We start from the raw sequence: 21,848 nt of genomic DNA on the forward strand, positions 1-21,848 counted from the left end.
GGGGCAATGGGGTGAGGGCTGGCTGCTGTGGGCTCACAGGATCTCCCTGCCCGGGAGATCTGCCTTCCTTACCCTTTGAGGGTGAGCTTGGGAGGTTGTCTCAGAAAATGTTAGATGAACAAATATGGCTTTTCCTGACTGGTCACTGTTAGGTCACGTCCAGGCCTGCCCTTTCATCTCTTCTTCCTAAACGCGGCTCTCAGTGGTCAAGCCCTCATTTCTTCCTTTGGTTCCCTCAACTCCTGGCTGCTCTGCCCCAGGTAGCCGTGGGTGGAAAGAATGTGGACTGTGGGGAACCCCCAACCTCCCCCCCTGCCCCCGCCTTGGTTTAGATCCTGGGCCCTGTTGTTTTTGTCTTGCTGTTGGGCAAGTCACATGACCTTTCTGAACTCCTGTTTCCCCATCAGGAAGTGGGGAAATCAACCCAATGGAGAGGTGATGAGATAATGTTTGGGAAGGTTCCCAGCAGAAGTCCTGGTATTTAGAACACACTTTTTAAAAATCACCGTTCTCCATTCTTTCAAAAATTCTCCTCTTATTCTTTTGGCTGTTTATGGAAAGTTGACTTCACCTGATTTTTGTCTAACCTGTAGCTGCCATTGATAGTAAACCCACGTCTGGACTAGTAAAAGAGCACAGGGGACAATTTGGGGATTTCTGGAGCCTGAGTCTGTATCTTGCCTTTGCTCTTTCCTTGGGGAGCAGGTTTTGGGGAGATGTTTCCAAACTGAACCAGCTGTCTCATCACTCCTCCTCTCTCCACAGATCCTGCTTCTCAGAAGATGCACTATTATAGATACTCCAACGCCGAGGTCAGCTGCTGGTACAAGTACCTCCTTTTCAGCTACAACATCGTCTTCTGGGTGAGTGGATGAGAGCAGCCATGTTCCCTGGCATAGTCCTTAATTAGTAAATCATGCTTCTTCATGTTCTTTTGATTTGCCAGAGCCCCGTGAGGCTCTGGGTGAGGTGGCTGACAGTCAGGGTCCTGCCCTCATGAAACCAGTGACAAGTATTGGGTTGACCAAAAAGTTTGTTCAAAAAACTGGAAAATCCAGTTCCGTTCAAAACGGAAAAACCAGAACAAACTGTTTTGCCAACCCAATAAATTATAAAGTAGACCATCAGGTGCTGTGATGGGGAAGGCCAAGGTGATTGAAGACTAGATTAAGGGGCCCTACCCCAGCTGTGGGGGTTTAGGAAGATGGGGCTCTGACCCAGATGCGTGTCGGTTTCCCTCCATCCACACCCCAGGAATGCCCCAAAGAGGCATCAGCTGCCGGGTCCTCTGTGCACATTGGACTGTGGGCCAGGCCTTGTCCTGGGCTCTGGGAGGTAAGGGTGGACAAGGGGAGTAAACTCTGTCCTTGTGGTGCTGGTGTTCAATCAGAAGGGGTGTTAGCCTACTGAGCCTCAGAGCAGGGAGGGGGAAGCCGCTTGGCCAGGGTGGTTGGGAAGCACATTCTAAGGAGAGGTGGCTTGTAGGCTGAGACCTGAGTACTAGTGAAGACACAGCTATATGGGGTCTTGGGAAGAAAGCTCCAGGTAGGGAGAGCAGCATGTGCAGAGGTCCTGAGGCAGGAATGAACTTGGCATGTGCAAGAAGCAAAAAGAAGGGCATGTGGCTGGAGCTGAGTGAGTACAGGGCACAGGGGACACAGGTGAGGACGCGGGCATGAAGAAGCCAGGTCATGCAGGACTGTATGGTTCCCAGTAAGTAGCTGGAATTCTACTTCTGTCAGTAACTCTTGGTAGGTTATAAGTTGGATGGTATCATCTGATTTTGGAGTGATTCTGCAGAGTGAAGGCATGGATGGTGGTCCCATGTTCTGAGATGGGCATTTGGGGCAGAAGGGTTTGAATGGTCTCTTAGCCAGCCACATGGACATGTCAGTGTCCCGTACCAGTGGCCATCCTGGAGATGAAAGTCTTGGCCACCATCAGAGGAAGGGGTGACCAGATCATCGAAGGAGAGTGTATTGACTGAGGAGAGGAGGGGTCTGAATATTGAGGTGGGGATGCTAGAGGTGGGGTTGAGGAGGAAAGTCCTCTCCAAAGTTGGCTGTGAGTGAGTGAGTGGCCTGAGGTAAAAGGAAGACCAGGAGATTTTGTGTCGTGGAAGCCTTGAGAGGAAGCCCTTCATGTAGAGGGGAGTAGGATGAGGACAGAAAATTGACATTGGCTTTGACAAGGTGGAGGGTATGACCTTGACCAGAACTGCTGGGGATGGAAACCCACCTGGAGTTGGTCCAGGAGCCCATGGGACATGAGAAAGTGGAGACCAGTGACTCATGACAGTTCTTTCAAGGACTCTTGCCTTAAAGAGGAGCAATGGGTACTGGCTGGAACTGGTCAAGGGGTTAAGGGAGATATCAGAGCATGTCAGTGGCATTGGTCCAGGGGGAGGCAGACATTGATTCTGTGCAGGAGAGCACGGTGACATGACCATGCACAGAGGGTTTTAAAACCTCATTTAATACAAGCGTCGAGTCTGCAGCTAGTGTCTGGGTGGGGCCTGATGGAGAAGGAGGGACAGGATAAGTGGTCATGATGCCACATTTGCCTCTACTGAGGATTTTGGCATTTCCTATTTGGACTGGAACTTTTGACATCGAGGCCGACTTACCAGGATCTCTCAGCCTTTCACCCTTGTTTTTCCAGCATCACCCCCTGATGATTTATCTCAAAGTTTGGGGGGTTTTCTGTCCTGGAGAAGTAGGGTGCGATTCAGTGGCTTGGCCATTCACCGCAGGACTTTTCTGGTGCCCAGACAACCTTTCACCAGCAGCCTCATTATTGCCCCTGAGGTAGGGCAGTGCTGGACATTTGAGGTGGTTCCTGTGGGCCCCTCCTAATGGGAGGACTGTGGTTGCCCCTTCCCTGAGATGTGTGGCTTCTCAGACCTGCATTGCTCCCTGTCTGGAGGAGAGCCTTCTGGCCTCACCTGGAGTCCCCAGCCCCCAGCCAGGTGCACAGTTGAGGGCCACCTGGCTTAGGCAGGTGGTTTGACACTTTAGACACTTTGTCCACCCTCCTGTTGTACCCCTTGCCCGGTGGCCCGCTGTGCTTGCTTGGCCTTACATCCTGACCTCTAACTCGCATCCTGATTTTTGCATCTGGGGTGAAACTCTCCTGCTGCTGCTGTGGCCCAGGGCCCTGGTAATCTCTGTTTCTTCAGAGCGTCTTCGGGATAGATTCTTTGCTCTTGGGAAGCTTTACTAACTTGCCCAATATAATACATTTGCAGCACCAGATTCACATAGCAGAGCTCATGAATCCAGAATTGTAGCAAGTCTGCTTGGTGATTCAAGGGGGCTACAGCGTTATCGGAGTTTTGCAGAATTGGCAGTGTCCGTGGTCGAGAGTTAATCATTTTTCGGTTAGTGTGCACTGGGGCAGAACAGGACAGGACAAACGGGAACAGTCAGGAAAACGAGGCATGAGAGCTCTGTTGGGAAAATGAGAGGGGTAGGCTGCCCGGCCCCTCCCTGCTGGGTTCTAGGCGGAGATTTGCTGTCTTCATCTGCACAGGAGCTGGGAATGTGGAATGAGGCTTGGGAATTGGGGCGCAGAGCCCTTAGGGAAGTGCATGGTGCAGCGGGGGTTCCTGGGTGCCGGTCTGGACTCTCAACCTGAGCTGATTTCTTTGTGAAATACTGCTGTCACCTGCCTGCTGCCTGCCTCACAAGGTTGTTGAAAATGAGTAAGATGATGTGCCAAGCCCTTACCTCTTCAGAGAAGTTTTCTTCTTTAAATGGAGAAAATACAAAAGTAGAGGAATATAATGAACCCCCCACCCCGGCTGCCATGTTCCCATCAGCTAGCTTCAGAAGTTACCAACTCAGCCTATCATGTTTAATTTATATCTTCCCCCACCTTGGATTATTTTGAAGCAAAGCACAGATGGATCATTTTGCAGAGAGTTTTTGTTTGGTTTCGATGAATTAACAGTGAGAAAGCGGAGCAGAAGGATGACAGCCTTGACGGTGGACTTGGGCTCCTTAGGCAGGTTTGAATATGCAGAAGCAACCTGTTGAATTCTTTGACCAATTCCAGGTGCTGGAACAAGCAGAGGTTTTATTTAACAGTTTGCTCCATCCAGAATTATTTTCACAGTAACGTTCTTTATAGCAAACACCTGTAGCACTCTAACTGTTTTTTTTGTGTTTTTTCTTTTTAAGCTGTCTCCTTCCAACTTCAAGGCCAAGATTTTTCCAAGGGACCATTAATACTTGCTTGAGGCGAGAGATGTGGATGCCCGCAGTGTTTGTGTGTGTTCTGAACTGCATGTTTTACTGGGTGTACATGGAGCTGGGCTTCATGGGGATCTTATCACAGGGATGTCAGGAAAATGCTGCCACCACAGCATTTTGAGGGCACTAGCACTTTTTACCCTTTCTCGGTTTTTTAAAATTATTATTATTAGTTTAAAATTTATTTTATTTTATTTATTTTTGGCTTGTTGGCTCTTCGTTGCTGTGCGCGGGCTTTCTCTAGTTGCGGCGAGCGGGGGCTACTCTTCGTTGCGGTGTGCAGGCTTCTCATTGCGGTGGCTTCTCTCTTTTCTTTTTATAAATTTATTTCTTTATTTATTTTTGGCTGCACTGGGTCTTCATTGCTGCGCTGGACTTTCTCTACTTGCCACGAGCAGGGGCTACTCTTTGTTGTGGTCCGCGAGCTTCTCATTGTGGTGGCTTCTCTTATTGTGGAGCACGGGCTCTAGGTGCGCGGGCTTCAGTATTTGTGGCTCGTGGGCTCTAGAGCGCAGGTTCAGTAGTTGTGGCACACGGGCTTTAGTTGCTCTGTGGCATGTGGGATCTTCCCGGACCAAGGCTCAAACCCATGTCCCCTGCATTGGCAGGTGGATTCTTAACCACTGCGCCACCAGGGAAGCCTGGTTTTTTAAAATTACAATCATTCCTTGGATGTGTTAGACCTGTTTCTAGGGCAAAATCTCACTTTGACACAGGAAGATGCAAATCAAAACCACAATGAGATATCACTCTCACCCATTAGAATGGGTATTATTAAAAACCAGAAAAATAACAAATGTTGGTGAGGAAGTAGAGAAACTGGAATCCTTGTGCACTGTTGGTGAGAACGTATAATGGTGCAGATGCTATGAAAAAAAGTATGGCGGTTCCTCAAAAAGTAAAAAATAGAATTACCATATGATGCAGCAGTTCTCCTCTGGGCATATACCTAGAAGAATTGAAAGCAGGATCTTGAATAGATATTTGTGCACCCTTGTTCGTAGCAGCGTTATTCATAATAGCTGAGAGCTAGAAGCAACCCCTGTGTCTACCGAAGGATGAATGGATAAACAAAAAGTGGTCTATACAGGCCGTGGAATATTATTCAGCCTTAAAAATGAAGGAAATTCCTACGCATACTACAACATGGGTGAATCTTGAGGACATTATGCTGAATGAAATAAACCAAACACAAAAGGACAAATACTCTATGATTCCACTTATATGAGGTACATAGAGTAGTCTGCTTCAGAGACCCAAAGTAGAATGGTGGGTACTAGGGGCTGGCGGGAGGGGAAAATGGGAGGTTACTGTTTAATGGGGACAGAGTGTCAGTTCTGCAAGATGGAAAGAGTTCTGTGGACGGTGGTGATGGTTTCACAATACTGTGAATGTACTTAATGCCACTGAGCCGTACACTTAAAAATGGTTAAGGTGGTAAGTTTTATATTATGTGTACTTTACTATGATTAAAATTCTTAAAAAAATCTCACTTTGACTTGCAGAGGAAAGGAAGCTGGGAGGGGCTTACAGCCTTTGTCTTTGTTCATTCTCACCCCACCTGATTCCACAGAGAATCTGAGCTTCCCTGGTTTTGCTGAATGAATCCTCTCGAGGGATGATTCTGATGATGCCTGCAGCTCCCACCACAGACACTGAGTTTAATCTGCAAAGATTCTGATAAAGCCCTTGCCTGGATTTATTTCAGAGGTGGATTAAAAGTGAAAAACGGAGACTGCTTGTAGGCACAGACGACAGAGAGCCCCCCACTCTGCTGTGGACCTTCTCAGTGACAAGGGCAGGTCTGAGCCACAGCTTCCCTGCTTGCAAAATGCGGGAATTCATTGCTGACCCTAATGTGCAGCCTGTTTCTGGGTGAGAAACATGAACATTTGTGCTCTGTGACCCGCATGGCTTGAGGCCCCTTCCTTCGAAGTAACAGATGCCTCCCACGAGTAGGGTGAGCATGTAATTTGTGCTCCAAGTTGGGAAACTTTTAAGAATGAAAGAGAGATTATTAAGAATTTTGCCGGAACAACAGATGTGCCCCAGGACTGCCCCAGGCAAACCAGGACAGTCCCTAACCCTAACCCTTCCCGAGAGAGGCAAAGCCAGTCTGATGTGGAAGGACCTAACGGCAGCTCCCTACCCTTGCTCCCGTTTGTGGCATTTTTGTGGGTGGATGGTCTTAACTCTCTTTGTCTGGCCCCACAATGGGCTGTTGACTCTGGATCATTCTAACCGTTAGAGAATTGCCCTTACTTGAGCTGAACTCTGTTCATGTGATATCAGACCCCAAGGCCTGATCCCTAGGTCTGAGCGCAGATGGTTTCTCTGTTTCCATTTCTTGGTAACTCAATGCAATCAGAAAGGGAAAGTCTAGTGTTTTAATAACATGTGTAGACTATTTCACTTCCACTGCTGAGAGGTGGTACCTTTTTTCCCTTCCAGTTTTATTTACTAAACTTTTGTAACTGCATGGAAATTCTAGAAGACTACACAAGGCATCCCAACCTGACTGTGTTCCCTCCTTCAGTCTCCATTTTCCTGTCTGCAGTCACACATAGTTTCACATCTTGGTGAGAGTATCCACGTGATCTTGAAGTGTGCGTTTTCGTATCAGCATCACCTAGTGTAGAACATTCCAGGTTGCCGCACAGTCTTCCTGATTGTATTTTTGGAAATTCCTATATTGGACATTTAGGTTGTTTCCAATTTTTCTACTATCCTAGATAAGGAGCGGTGATTAGCTTTTGTAACACAGATTCTTCCCTTTGGGGAAAGGGGAGAAATTATTTGCTGGGATAGATTCCCAGGAGTGAGAGTAAATGAGTCAGAAGGTGTGTCCATCGTTTTGACCGTCCTGACATTTATATGGTCATATTCTCCAGAAGGGCTGCCCCAATTCATAGGAAATAGACCGCCTTATCTTTTGGCTCATAGGGGTGTGTGTTTGTGTATTTTTCCACATTTTGTCTTGCCAAGACAGAGGGCGAGGATTGCTTAATTAGAGACTCCGCTAGAACTAGGAGTTGCTGATCCGTTTAGGGCCTCAGCTCCTGATCTCACTGGCTCAGGCGCATCTGCGGCTGGGACCACCAGGAGGGATTTGTGAGGATGGGCCGTATGGTGCACTGTGATTATTCCCCAGGACATATGATTATTACACACTCACAGGGTGGCGTCAGGTCTAAGTAACTGGTGGTGTGTATAACTCTGCTTCCTTGGCCGGTAAATAGTCAGCGTGGCCCAGTCTGCTGGGGTGATTTGTCATCTATGGGGGAGTACCCTATTCCCATCTTGTTTGTACCTTTTTTTTTTTTTTTTCCTAGAAATGCTTTAAAAAAAATCACTTCTAGGGACTTTCCTGGTGGTCCAGTGGTTAAGAATCCGCCATCCAGTGCAGGGAACGGGGGTTCAATCCCTGGTCAGGGAACTAAGATCCCACATGCCGTAGGGCAACTAAGCCCACACACCGCCACTACTGAGCCCGTGCGCTCTGGAGCTAGCACACCACAACTAGGGAGAAGCCTGCGCGCTGCAACGGAAAGACCCCACGTGACACAACTAAGACCCGACGCAGCCAAATAAATTAAAAAAAAAATCACTTCTATTGAAGTGTAGATTAAATAGAATAGGCCTCTCGCCTTCTGAGATGGCCCACACTCTGTCTGTGGAGTGTATTTCTCCCAAGGCCATTCTCGCCTTTTGAGACGGACTGCATTCTGACTATGGAATATGTATCTCTATAAATAAATCCACTTCTAATATACATACTGATACATACATACATAAAAAGAAGGAAGGGAGGGAGGGAGGGAGGAAGGAAGGAAAGAAAGAAGGAAGGAGGAAGGAAGGAAGGATGAACCTGTACCCATTTCAAGTGTTCAGTGCACTGAGCTGGCAGCTGTATCCTCCCTCCCCTCTCATCATGATCGCCACGATGAAGATGTGAAACGTTTCCATCCCTCTAGAAACTGTCCTTATGCCCTTCTGTAGTCACTCCCTCCCCACCCTTCCTCTGGCAACCACTGATTTGCCTCCTGTCACTTATATAAATTAGATTTCACTCTCCGATCTGACTTCCTTTAGTTTAGGTGATGTTTCTCTGTTGTTTTTCTGCTTTTATTTTATTAATTTCTTTAAAAGTTTTTCAAAAATCATATTTTTATATTTAAAAATTGTGGTAAAACATACATAACAAAACTTAGAATTATAACCATTTTTAAGTGCCCAGTTCAGTGGCATTAAGTGCATTCACAGTGTTGTGCAATCGTCACCACCATCCATCTCCAGTCTATTGCGCTGATTTCTGCTCTTTTTGTTATCTTCTCTCTTCTACTTATCTTGGGATTATTTTGTTCTTTGTCTGGCTTCTTAAGGCAGAAGATTAGGTCATTGCTTTTAGATCTTTCTTCTTTCCTATAGTATAAGTACAGGCATACCTCATTTTATTGTGCTTCCCAGACACTGCATTTTTAGCAAATTGAAGGTTTGTGGCAAGCCTGCATTGAGCAAGTCTATTGACACCATTTTTCCAGCAGCATTGGCTCACTTTGAGTCTCTGTCACATTTTGGCAATCCTTAGACTGTTTGAAGCTTTTTCATTATTATTGTATTTGTTATGGTGATCTGTGATTAGTGACCTTTGATGTTACTGTTGTAAAAAGATCTATGACTCACTGAAGGCTCAGATGATGGTTAGCATTTTTTAGCAGTAAAGTATTTTTAAATTAAGGTATGTACATTGTTTTCTTAGACATAATGCTGTTGCACACTTAATAGACTACAGTATAGCGTAAGCATAATCTTTCTATGCACTGGGAAGCCAAACAATTAGTGTGACTTGCTTTATTGCGGTGGTCTGGAACCAAACCCAAGTACATCCAAGGTATGCCTATATTTGATGCCCTGCGTTTTCTGCATCCTACACATTTTGATATGTTTTCATTTCATTTGGTTAAATGTCTTGTATATGCATACTGTTTATATAATGTGTCTTTTCTTTCCCTCTCTGGCTTACTTCAGGATTTTCTCTTTGTCACTGGATTTCAGCAATTTTATCATGATATGTGCTGGTGTGTTTTCTCTGTGCTCTGTTTGAAGTTCATTGCGTTTTATGGATTTGTGGGTTTGTATTTTTCATCAAATATGTGATTACTCCCATCATTATTTCTTCAAACGGACACCCTCCCTCCCTTGGACTCCTTGTTGTCCCACAGGTCACTGAGGTGCTGCTCAGTTGTTGTTGTTTTTAACCCCCTTCTACCATTTAGTTTAGAAGTTTCCTATTGCTTTTTCTTTAAGTTCACTCATCTTCTATAGTGCCTGATTGGCGATTAAACCCATTTAGTGATTCTTCATTTCTAATGTTGTATTTTCTATTTCTAATAGTTCTATTTGGATCTTTTTTATATTTTCTGTTTGTCTCTTCATTATGTTTATTTTCCTTGAAATGTTTGAGCATATTTACAGTATCTGTTTTAAAGTCTTTGCTGATTCTATCTTCTATCTCATTTCTGTGTCTTATAGTTACTGAATTTCTTTCCTTGTTATAGGTCATGTTTTTATTTTCCCTCTTGCCTATCTAGTAACTTTTGATTGGATGCTAGATCTCATTTTTCTGCCGAAGTATTCTTCCTGTCTTGGTCAGCTTGGGCTGCCATAACAACACATCACAGGCTCTTTGGTTTAAACAAGAGAAATTTATTTTCTCCCATTTCTGGAGGCTGGAAGTTTGAAATCAGTTTGCCAGCATGGTCAGGTTCTGGTGTGGGCTCTCTTCCTGGCCTGCACATGGCTGCCTTCCTGCTGTTTTCTCATGTGGCAGAGAGAGAGAACCCAAGCTCTGGTCTTTCTTCCTCTAATCATGGAGGCTCTACCCTCATGACCTCATGTAACCCTACTTACCTCCCCGCCTCCAAATACCATCACACTGGAGGTTAGGGCTTCAAGATATGTATTTTGGAGGGACATCTTTTGAGTCTGACATCTTTTGTTAAATCTTGTATGTGAGATTCATTCATGCTGTGGTACGTAATTGTAGATCGTTGATTCTCATTGTTGTGGAATATCCCATTGTGGGAATATATCATTTGGGTTATTTGCAGTTTTAGGCTATTAAGACCTGTTGAAGTAATATAAAAACCTACCAGGGTTGGGGATCCGGATTATAGGGATGTCCTGGGGTTCGTGTGGCTGAGCTGAAGGAAATCCTGTCTAGGTCCAGATGGTTTCAGTGTGATAGTTTAGTGCAGGACTTGGCAGACTACGCTCGCAGGCCAGACCTGGCTGTCTGCCTGTTTTGCACGTACAGCTTTACTGGAACACACTCCTGTCCATTCGTTTACGTATTATCTGTGACTGCTTTCCCGCTATAACAGCAGAGTGGAGTAGTTGAAACAGAGACCTTCTGGCAGGCAAAGCTGAAAACACTATCTGGCTTACAGAACTGTCAACCCCTAGCTTAGTATCTTGTTCTCTACTCACTGTTAATCACTGAACTGTGCCAGCGATGGCAGGGGCTGGGGTGGGGGTTCCTTCTCTCCATTGCCTGGGGCGCTGCCTGTAACCTCCCTTGGAGAACTCTGCCTCCCTGCCTTCCTTTCGTTCAAAGGCTGCTACAGTCAGATTCCTGGGCAGGGTGTGGTGGGCGTCAGCTCCCTGTTATCAGGGAGCACGGAGATTATGTGGAAGCTGCCCCAGAGCCCTGTGGGTAGTCCTCCCCACCTCCTCCTCGGGCCCCTCGCAGGAGTTCACTGGCTCTGCGGGAAGGGCACATGTGCTTCTGGTTTTCAGAACCACCCTTCCGGCAGGAGGAAGAGCTGGTGTGTGATAGCTGTGTGACCCTGAGCAAGGCACCATCCTGCCCTGGGCCCATTTCCCTCCGGGAAAAGAAGCTGGGCTTTAGCGTCCCTTCCAGCTCCCAGAACTTCCAAACTCCCACAAAGAACTGGCTTGGTTTAAGCTTTTTATTCATGTGGGACTGTTTTGAAAGAGGCGATCCTTTTATGCTCTGTTTAGGGTCCAGAGTGATCGCAGTCTGGAGGGGCAAGGCCTCCTGATCCCAACAGATGTCCTGGGACTCCCCCTCAGTGCACTGGCTCTCAGGGCCAGGTTGGGTCTAGGGTCTGTGCCCTCTGGTGTCCTTTCAAGTGACCACGAGCATCTCTGGTGTTCCCTGGACTCCCCAGACCTGGACTCTGGATTTCCAGTTCTGGAGAGTGAGTGCCAAGGACTGTTGGGTTTCCACCTGGCATGATTTATGGTGGCAGAGCTTAGGCAGTGGGAGGTGCAGAGGCCCTTGGAGATCATTGGTCTCTACCTATTCAGTTTTGCAGGTTGGCAAACTGAAGTCCAAGAGAGAGGGATGGCTTGCTCAGAGCCACAGGGTGAGTTAGGAACAGAGCTGAGACAGTTCTATCTCCTTCCACTCCCTGCCCTGTTTTCTTTCCATCATCCTTTCCCCACCTCACTTGAAAAGCCTCCAGAAGGCATCTGTTTCCTTAAACTCTGCTTTACTCTTGTCTCCAGAAGCCCAATGAAACAGATGCCTCTGGAAAGGAGGACCTTGTCTCAGGACAAAGCTGCAAGTCGTTGGGGGATGGTGCGCAGAGTGCTTTCAATCCAGCAAATGCTTGTGGCGTCTTGAGGGTCCCCGCGACCTCTGTTCTGCCTCCATGTCAGGGCAGGGCTCGCTCAGTGCTCCAGGGTAAGCACATCACTCGGGATACTTCTTTGAATTCTTACAACCCTCCTATGACCCAGGAAGGGTCATCCCCATTTTGCAAAGAAAAACAGGCTCAGAGAAATTTCTGGACTCGCACAAGTCCTGTCATTTGTTGCAGGGTGGAGCCGGAACCAGGACTGGCTGACCCATGCTATTTTTTCAGCGCTGCCCTGGACTCCCTCGGGTCTCGGTGCTTACTCTTGGGTTTCCTTCTTGTTTTTTTCTGAGGCTCCCTCTGGTGGCCCAGGGGCAGGGGTTCTGTGAATGTCACCCTTCCTCAGCCAGGGGAGTCTGCAAGAATCAGGGGCCGGCAGGGCACGCCTGAAAGCGTCTCGCAGCTGCTGGCGGTTTGTCTCGAGCTTGTGGAGGAAAGTCCTCTGGAGCCCGCAAGAATTGCCTAAGTGCGTTCGCGCACTGAAGTGAAATCTTACAGGAGACCAAGCCCACTACATCGTGGGTGATGAGGGGCTGCTTTTGACCTCCTTGGCGTTGGAATCCTCCTCCAGTCCAGCAGGGCCTGGCTACATGTCTACACTTCCGCTGTGTCTGGGACCTGCTGGGTAAAGGCTTGCCCACTTGGTGAGTGGACTCCGTGTGGCTTCCGGAACAAGGCAGGGCTGGACCAGCCCAGAATGCCCCCCAGGAAACCTCTCACCTTCTTTCACAGAGGCCTTTGCCTAAGGTGGAGAGATCACTACTGAATCTTCACAGTGACCCCCAAAGAGGGCCTGACTGGACACAGAGTGATCCTCCCCACCTGATGATGTGGGACGTTGGCTTTAGGGTTGCACAGCTTAGAAGCCCCTCCTGCGGACTGCCACGCCGCCGGGCACTGTGACTGCCCCGTGTGGTGGAGGGCACAGGCTGGTGCCCGCTCTTCCTGCCTTGGGTGGCTGCCCTGAGGGCAATGAGATGACATGATGTCAGGACAGAGACACGCAGGTTTGTTTCTTGACTTTGCCACCAGCTAGCTGTCTGACTTTGGGCAAATAACCAAATAGTTTTACATCGGAACTTTCCCATTTGAAAAATGGGGGTAATAGTACCAGTGTTATGGGGTGTGGAGGGCCTCTTTAGGTGTATTGTGTTTAATGCAGCACCTGGCACCCAGGAAGGGGTGGTGCCCTGGTGACCACCGCAGGGTATGCACCTGATGGTCCAAGGCTGGCCTCCCTTTGGGCTTGGTGGGAGTTGGGCTCCATTCTTTGGTAAGGAATTTAATCAGGTCATAGAAGAGAGACAAAGGAGGTTACTCTGAGGCCGGAAGGCACCTTAACTGTCACTCCCAGGTGGTTGGCAGCCAGGAGGACAGCCCAGCTCCATAGACCATCTGTCCCAGGGAGGTCCAGGGAAGGGTCTCCACGGGGAGCCAGGCAAAGCTGGCCAGAGTCCTGGATCATTCAGGGGGCTGTCGTGAGCTCCCAGACAGGTCACTTCCCCAGTTTGGTTCTCCCTCAGTCTCCTTGTCTCTAAAACAACTGTTGGTCCCTGAAGGTCCTGCCTTGGACCACTGTTCACTGAACCCATGATCTGACATGGGTCCCTGCCCCCCCAGTTCCTGTCTTTCTGGTGCAAAGTTAACTTTAGTTCTTCCTGTAAAACAGAATGGAAAAAAACACAAGCTCTCATTCTTAGAGCCCCGTTGTTGTGAGAGAAGGAGAACTGGGTTGCGGTGGTAGGGAGCTGGTGTCTCAAGCTGACTGCATTCGGCGAAGGGTTTCCGAGGGGCAGACCTTCCTCACTGTCCCTCCTGGCACCGGGTGGTGGGTGGGTTGCCATGGAAAGTGGTTAGGCAACCCTGAACAGAATAGAAAACATCGCTGCCCTCAGAGGGCTTAAGTGGGGGGGAGGCACAGTAGACAGACAGACAGCTCATGTGGTCTAGGATATGTGCCATGAAGAAGATCTAGCAGGGAAGGAGATCAGGAGTGATGGATGGGGAGCGTCCACATAGCATGGCAAAGGGAGATGTGTTTGAGGAGGAGAAATTTGAAGAGACCTGAATGGAATGAGGGAGGAAGCCAGGAAGGGATATGGAGGAGGAACATTCTAGGCTGAGGGATCTAGTCAAGGCTCTGAGGCAGGGATGAGTTTGGTGAGTTCAAGAAACAGTAACAATACCAGGGTGGCCCAGAGAAGGGGATTGGGACCGGGGAGCCGGGTCGGAGATGGTGTTGGAGACGCACACCACAGCATGGCTGCCCATGTTCTCGTGGTCTACGGCAAGGAGTTTGAATTTTATTCTAAGTGTGAAAGGAAGTCATCGGAGCATTTTGAGGAGGGGAGTGATCTAGACATATTTTTAAAGGATTGTTCTAGTTGCTTGGGGACCTGTGGGGAGACGGTGGGGAGGCCCCTGCAGGGATGAAGCATGGACAGGTGGGAGCAGAGAGGGTATGCTATGTATTTTGAAGGTAGGACTAACAGAGGGGTCCTGATAGGCTGAATGTGGAGTTGGAGGGAGAGAGCTGTCAAGCCTGAGGTCTAGGTTTTCTGTCTTAAATGAGTAGATGGTCAGTGGTGCCATTTGGTGAGAAGGGGAGAGGTGGGGAGGAGCTGCTCCGGGGTTGGGAGACCACAGCTCCATTTGGGGGCACGTGAAGATTGAAATGTTACTAGTCATATTCATTGGACAAGTCAAGTAGGCATTGGGGTGTTTGACTCGGGAGCAGCTATGGCTGGAGGTTAGGATTTGTGAGTCAGCCGTGTTAGTTATGAGATCATCTAGAGGGATCAGGGGAGGGCAGGGGTCCAGGACTGAGCAGTGAGGTTCTCCAGCATTTAGAGGGCTCTGAAAGACGAGGACAAACCCACAAAGGAGACCGAGAAGAAACAACAGGGAGGGTGGAAGACAATTGTGTGTGTACACTTGGTGTCCCAAAGCTGAGTGCCTCAGTGACAGAGAGAATGACCAGCTGTGTTGGGTGAGATCAGGTAAGCTGAGGCAAAAGACGTGACCCCCCCGCTTGGCAAGAGGGAAGTGAGTCATTGGAGACCTTGAGGAATGGTGGGGAGAGAGGCCTACGGGGATTCGGCAGGTGGCGACTGGTCACCTTCAGGCTTGCTTACCGTGCAGTGTCAGACACTCGGGAAGGGAAGGGAACTGGTCGTGTACCCCGTCAAGGCAAACGAAGCCCTCTTCATCAACTCATTAATCCAATGGGAGGATGGAAAAGTGGGAAATCAGCACAATGTGGTGGAAAGGACCACGTGTCGGCTCCGGAGAGCCTAAGTTCTGGCAGCAGAGGGGTCTTTGCCCACGTGGCGCAGTGCTGTCTCCAGTGCTTGAGATGGTGCCTGGCACTTACTCAATGCCTGTTGAATGAATGAGTGAGTGAGTAAATGAATGAACTAAACAGAGACTTGGGATCTGGGCCTTCTCACTTACTGCTTGGGATTGTTACTGAACTGAACTTGGGTTCGCTCACCCGACTTGCAGCAAAGCCAGTCCTTTTGCTACCAGGTTGTGGTGAAGGGAAGTACAAGGTTTATCGCAGAGTGCCCAGCAAGGAGAACGGGCAGCTCGTGCTCAAAAGACCCAAACTCCCCGATGGCTTTCAGTCAAGGGTTTTTAAAGGAAATGTTAGGGGTGAGAGTCACAGGGTATATGATTAACTTGTGGACTTCCTTCTGCTTGGTTAGTGGTGATGTAACAGGGAGATGGTTGGGGAATCTGAATCATCTGCCTTCCGGTTCCAGTCAGTCTGGGATCCACATACCTCTTCAGGTCAGCGGGTAATCACCATCCTCTACAGGGTTGGGGGGTGGTGGTCTTAGTTTCTGCAGAACAGCTCAAAGATAGTGTCATATTGTTATCTAAATCCCTTCTGGAGGAACCAGGAGTCCTGTGACTCTGTTGTTCTAATCAGTAGCTGCTTGAGTCTGCTCTTTGGAATGGGGGGAGAAGGGGAGGGGAGACCAACAAGAAGCAGCGGGCACAGAGGGGCTCATTGTACCCAAGAAGGCCCCGCAGGGTCCTGCTCGGTTTCAGTCACCCCTTTTCTTTGATATTCCTCAATCTTGAGGGAAACAGGGGCGGGACGAGAAAGGGAATAAAGTTGTGGATAGAGAGATTAATCATCAACTTGTCAGGGAACTCTGTTTCAGAGGAACTCGGTTTCAGAGGGACTCGGTTTCAGAGGGACTCGGTTTCAGAGTTTTGGTCCTGGCCCTCTCAGCTCTCATGCTGCTTTGTTAGGTGGGGGAATCAGGTCTTGGCAGGACTCCATCACTTGGGGTCCACAGACTGCTGTGGGAACCCGCAGTAAGGAGTCTGAGAACCCTCTGAAATTCCCTCCAAAACATTGGGCATGTGCACATTTTCTGAAAGTGGCCTGTGACCCAGAGGAGGTTGGGAACTCCGGGGCTTTCTCTGAAGGCCCTTCTTCCGAGTGCAGCCTTCTGGGGCTTGCAGTGAAGTAGACAGGAGTATCCTAAAGCTGGAGAATACACTTGGGAAAGTTGCAGCCACAGAGAACCTTGCCCTGTTGTTTACCGAGAGGTCCTGATAAACGGCAGCAAAATGCCAGCAGAGTATAAAGCAGTTAAGCAGAAAGATGCGGGGCTGCTTAATTTGTAGAGGCCACGTGGTGTCTGTTTTCTATGAAACAATCCTCCGGGGTGTAGGAATCTGTGGAGTGTATTTGGGGGTCCCTTTTTGTCATGGTGCACGTGAGGCACCTTAGCCCCGGTGGGTTCCTGTGTGTAGGAGGTCAGGTTTGGGGGGCACTGCTTTTCTGGGGTGAGCACTTGGCCTGGTGCAGGCTTCTTTTAATTCGGTAACATAACCAGGCATTTCCTGAGCGCAGGCATGCCCTGCAGTGCCGAGTGTGGGCACCACAGTGAGGAGCCTGAGCCTTGCCAGCAGATGGCCTGGGCGGCTGCTTGTCTGTGCTTGGAGTCTGTCTCCGGGGCTGGAGGCCTGAGGCGGGCGGCACAGGGGGTGCTCTGTCCTAGGCAGGGCTTCACCTGCACTGGGAGCCCATGAAGGCTCCTGGGGCAGCCATCATGAGGGGTGATGTCTTCTTACACACCAGAGAGTGCATTGAAATGAGTAGGGGGCTTGTGGAATGGGGAAGAAATGGGGCGTGGCCTGACGTCTCTAACTCCATAGTCTCTCCTGGACAGAGTCTGCTCCGAGATCTTTGTCTCTGCTCTCCAGAGCATGGGGACCTCTGGGGTTGAAGGAATTGGTCCCAGTGGTCAGGGAAGATAGGTGTGGGTTATCTGAAGAGCCTCACCGTCCTGTTGTGCTGGTGTAGAGTCCCTGTCATCTGCAGGGGCCAAGGGGGCCGCCTTGCCCTGGTTCTGCCCAGCCTGGACACGAGCCAGGAACACGCCCTGACTGGCAGTGTGGTCCCTCTATGAGAAGCATGTTCGTGGAGCTGGTTTCTGACCTACCTTTCTCTCTCTCTCTTCCCGCTGTGCCTGCTCAGTTGGCTGGAGTTGTCTTCCTGGGTGTCGGACTATGGGCGTGGAGCGAAAAGGTAGGTGTGACTGTCACTAGGACCCTGAGCATCAGTCCGCCAGGTTTGTTTGTCCCTTCCTCCAAACTCCTCCCTGACGAGGTTCGTAGTCATTAATCTTTACAGAGCAGGCTCTTGGAAGTTACTGAACTTATGATGAAAACTCCTGGGGTCCTGCTGCTGGCCCTGTTTCCCCATGGTAGGGTCGCTGCTAGAGGTCAAGGTTGGGCTGGTTGGGATTTTGAGCCCTGTGAGTGTGGGGAGCCCTCTCTCCTGTTCCCAGAAGCCCTGAGTCACCCTGGGGCATGTCTACAGCTGTGTCCAGGGCAGGCCTGGGGCTACCTTCTGGAATGGACCCTGTCTGTGCCTCTGGGAGCCAGCAGGACCCTGAACACAGTTGTGTTGATTCCTGAAGCTCTTGTTCTCGTCCACGGGAAGGACCCCTGAGTCAGGGAGCAGGGCTCTGGGATGTGCCCCCTGGGCGCCCTATAGGCACCTTTGAATCTCCTTGCCCAGCCTGTAGAGGAGAGGGGAGGAGAGAAGACCAGGCTCTTACTGTCCGGAAGGACAACGGGCAGTTGGAACTCCAAGGATGGGACTAGACTGGGTGTGGGCAGGGTGGAGCTTTGGTGCCACATTTTGCTCTGCAGGTAGGTGGGTGCTGGGGAAGTAGAGAGACCAGGCTGGAAACAGTGGGAGCCTAAGCTTCCTCTCGAGTCTCAGGCCCAGGGCCCTCTGTTCCTTCAGTGGAATCTCTTTCTGCTTTCAGGAGGAGGAGACAGGAGCGCTTAGGTCTGTGGGCTTTCTTGCCATGGCCTTAGGAACTGGATAAGGTCTGCCTTTGGGTTTGGGCCCCTTTAAGAGCTTGTAGTGCAATGTCACTTTGCCCTAGTGACCAAGAAGCTGGTGCAAACCATGACTCGTAGTGCCACCGTGTGACCGCCTCCGGAACAGCAGCATCTCAGCCAATGGAGCCCTGAGCCTAGGCCTGGCTACCCTGGCTCCCTGATTCTAGCTGGGTGCCTGGTCCGGCTGCTCTTTTCTCTATCCTCCTTTGAATCCTGTAGAACTGCTCTGTCCATTTCAGTTGCCATTAGCCAGATATGACTAATTATATCTAAATTAATTAAAATGAAATACAAATTAAAATTCAGTTCTTTAGTTCCACCAGGCCACATTTCAAGTGCTCAGCAGCACATGTGACCAATGGCTACCATTGTGAACAGTGCAGATATAGAACATCTGCATCATCACAGAAAGTTAGTGGGTGGCGCTGCCTTCGCCTGTCCTTGGTGGGTGTGCTGTTCACAAGCGTGTTCATGTTGAAGCTGTTTTCATCTCAGGATAGTGGGGTGCTCCATGAATTGAGTGCCAAGTCAACCACCAGATGGCCAGAGGCCAGGGCCCTGGGGTGCCTTGACCACGGACCAGAGGGCCCCTCAGGGCCTCTTCCACCCCAGGCCTGGCGTCAGTACCCTGCAGGCTACAAAAGAAGTGTGGGGTCTGCCTGGGAGGCGGTCACAGCCTAGATGGAGACCAGGAACGGGAGAGTGGCTGGGGGCTGACGTAGGCAAAGATCTACTGGGCAGAGGGGCCTCTAAGGGGGCAGGTGGGGAGGGGCCGTGCCATGCCGTGGCTTTTAATGACAAGACTGAGCCTTGGAAGGCGGGTCCCTGTCCTCATTTAGGTCCGGACACAACCCCCCAGGGCACCCTCGACTCTCTTTGAAGCTGATGTTACCCTGCTTTCTCTGCCTCTTTCAGGGGGTGCTGTCCGACCTCACCAAAGTGACCCGGATGCATGGCATTGACCCTGTGGTTCTGGTGCTGATGGTGGGCGTGGTGATGTTCACGCTGGGTTTCGCTGGCTGTGTGGGGGCCCTGCGGGAGAACATCTGCCTGCTCAACTTTGTGAGTGGCCCTAGACACGTGGGTGGGAGGAGCTGGGGAGGTAGGGGTGTGGGCTCTGCCGGGCAGGCCTAGCCCTTATCTGGGGGGTGGGTAGCAGCTCTTATGAGCCTCCCCCAGGATCTGGCAGTGGGGGGAGGAGGCAGCCCTTGGTGCCCTGCTGCCTAACGAAAGGTAAGATTTCAGGGAACAGTCAGATGAACCAGATCCTCATCTCTGGAGAGGTTGGGCCCCTCTGGATTTTATCTCCTAGTGGGCAGAGTCGGCTGCTCCCTGGCCTGCTCTCCTCCCCTTCCCTTGCCTTTCATCTCCCTTAAGAAGTTCCAGTTGTTTGTTTGCTACTCACCTTTGCCCTTCCTGGCTAAGATCAAAAGATGTCAGTAATGTTAGGAAATCTTTTCCCTCCTCCAGGGTGTGTGAAACTGTTGGCTGTGCAATGCAGAATCCTTAATTTCCTGGCAGAACTTCGAGTTACTAAGAGTTTAGTTTTATACTTAGGTACACATTCATTTTGAAATGCATTCAGCTAAAATTAAATAGCACCTGGTGGGGAAAACACATAATTGTGTTTTGCACTATAGTTTTTGTTGAATTTATTAGATCAAGCCTTTTTTTCTGGGCTTCATTTAGAAAGCAAAACACGTGGGCTTTTTCTCATTGTTTTTTCTCTTAAAGATTATGTTTGGTTACCTTGCTTCTCTATGAATGGAGATTTCATTCTGGAGGGCCTTATGTGTGTATATGTTTGTACATGTGCCTGTCTTATTTTGAGATATTGTTGGTTGTTGCATAGCTGCTTAGTGTGCTGTATGGCCAGTGATAACGGCTGTGATAACTTGAGCTCTACAGGCTGGAGCCCCACCTTGATGGGAGGGGGTGTGTACCTGTGACTGCAGTGGCCTTTACAGAATTCCACCACTATTGTGGCCAGGGACAGCTCTGCTTCTGCAGAGGTTTTTATGCAGTTGACTATCATATACACACATACAGAGTAGGTACTGATAACGTTAGCAACTCCAGAGTTGTAAAGAGCCCTGCCAGGGAACTCAGATGTCCTGTATCTAAGGTATGTAACCTGAGTGAACCTCAGCTTCCTGATCCCTAAAGTAGGAGTAACAAGTTTCTAGCAACTGGGATGGTTGTATGTGCGAGGAGAGTGGTCAGATAGCGTGTCTGGAGCACAGTCTCTGCCCTGAAGGAGCTGATACCTGGTGGGGTAGGATAGCCATTCATTCCCGTGATGGAGTTTCCTTGGAGTGGGGGCTACTTCATAGGAGGTGGTTGGTACATTGTCTTGGAGCTTTCTCATACTTTCACTCATCTGACTTTTACCAACAGTGCAGCAGTGTGAGTAGGGATGAGTTGCCCAGAGTACCCAGCTAATAACGTGGGATTCCCCAGACTCCAACGTGGGTCTCTTGGGTGCCGAGCTCGTGCTGTTTGCAGCAGGCAGAGGTTCTGGGTCGGACAAGGATGCGCGTCTGGCTGGGAGGCCAGAGGTGTAGTGACTTCTGCTCCTGTGCTTGTCCCCCTGCAGTTCTGCAGTGCCATTGTGCTCATCTTTTTCCTGGAGCTGGCCGTGGCCGTGCTGGCCTTCCTGTTCCAGGACTGGGTGAGGGACCGGTTCCGGGAGTTCTTCGAGAGCAACATCAGATCCTACCGGGATGACATTGACCTGCAGAACCTCATCGACTCCCTTCAGAAAGCTGTAAGCACCACCTTCTCCCTGATAGAGCTTGGCTTTTCTGGCTTCAGTCTGTGTGCATGGCTCGGGGGCCAGGCTGGTGGGGAACACTGGGCCTTCCCTTCTCAGCTCTGCCCACAGCCGGGAGGCCAGGGGAGGTGCTCCCCCCCGACTCTGGTCAGGTTAGCTTTGTCTGCTTGTGGTTGCTGGCGGGCCAGGCTTGCTCTCAGGGCGCCCTCCCCCATCTGCTTTGGGCAGGCAGTCCAGCTGCACCCACGGCCACCCTACCCTCTACCCCCGCAGGGCCCGGGTCTCTCCAGCCCTGGCCACGCGGGCGGCTGCAGTCTCCTAGGTGCTGTGTGTGCTGAGGGGTAGAGCTGGGCGCGTGACTCCCCGACTGAGGCTATTCTTGTCCCCTTCCTCCTCGGGACCTTTTCCCCTTCCTGTTTGGGAGGGCAGAGCTGCCTGGAGGAAGGTTCTTCAGATGGAGAGGAATGTGACCTCCCTGGACTCTGTTCCTGGGGGTTTGTCTAAGCAGTCCCAGGCCGTGGCCTTTTCTCTGTCAGGCCTTCCTCCCCCTTGTGTGTGGCTGTACCTGGAGGCTGGGACCACTGCTGTCCCCCATCCCTGCCACCCCTCCCGCCCCCCCCGGCCCCAGGAGAAACCAGCTCCCCACCATGCCAGCCTGTGCAAGGCTGTTGTTTGATCTGTGCTCTGCCAGAAAACCTAGCTTCCTCAGGAACTTTCTATATGGAACCCTTTTGTTCTGAGGAGAAAATAGAAGAGCATTAAAAATAACTATGAGCTGTT

The 21,848-nt window shown here is 50.0% G+C and overlaps 1 protein-coding gene across 10 annotated transcripts in view; it reads left to right on the forward strand.

Annotated features, from left to right (window-relative positions):
* TSPAN14 (tetraspanin 14) overlaps window positions 1–21,848 on the forward strand; it is a 55,116-nt gene that overhangs the window by 25,953 nt on the left and 7,315 nt on the right. For 4 of the 10 annotated variants that reach the window (XM_060125985.1, XM_060125986.1, XM_060125983.1 and 1 more), the window contains exons 2-5: window positions 766–863; window positions 17,418–17,468; window positions 19,211–19,357; window positions 20,892–21,062. In XM_060125985.1, coding sequence (XP_059981968.1) covers window positions 783–863; window positions 17,418–17,468; window positions 19,211–19,357; window positions 20,892–21,062 — 450 coding nt within the window. In that variant the 5' untranslated portion in view covers window positions 766–782. Of the gene's footprint in view, window positions 1–765; window positions 864–11,338; window positions 12,562–15,450; window positions 15,710–17,417; window positions 17,469–19,210; window positions 19,358–20,891; window positions 21,063–21,848 lie in introns of those variants that run through there. The other 6 variants (XR_009536023.1, XR_009536022.1, XM_060125982.1 and 3 more) reach the window with 4 other exon arrangements.

Source organism: Lagenorhynchus albirostris, chromosome 16 (genome assembly GCF_949774975.1).
Source record: "Lagenorhynchus albirostris chromosome 16, mLagAlb1.1, whole genome shotgun sequence".
NCBI lineage: Eukaryota > Metazoa > Chordata > Mammalia > Artiodactyla > Delphinidae > Lagenorhynchus > Lagenorhynchus albirostris.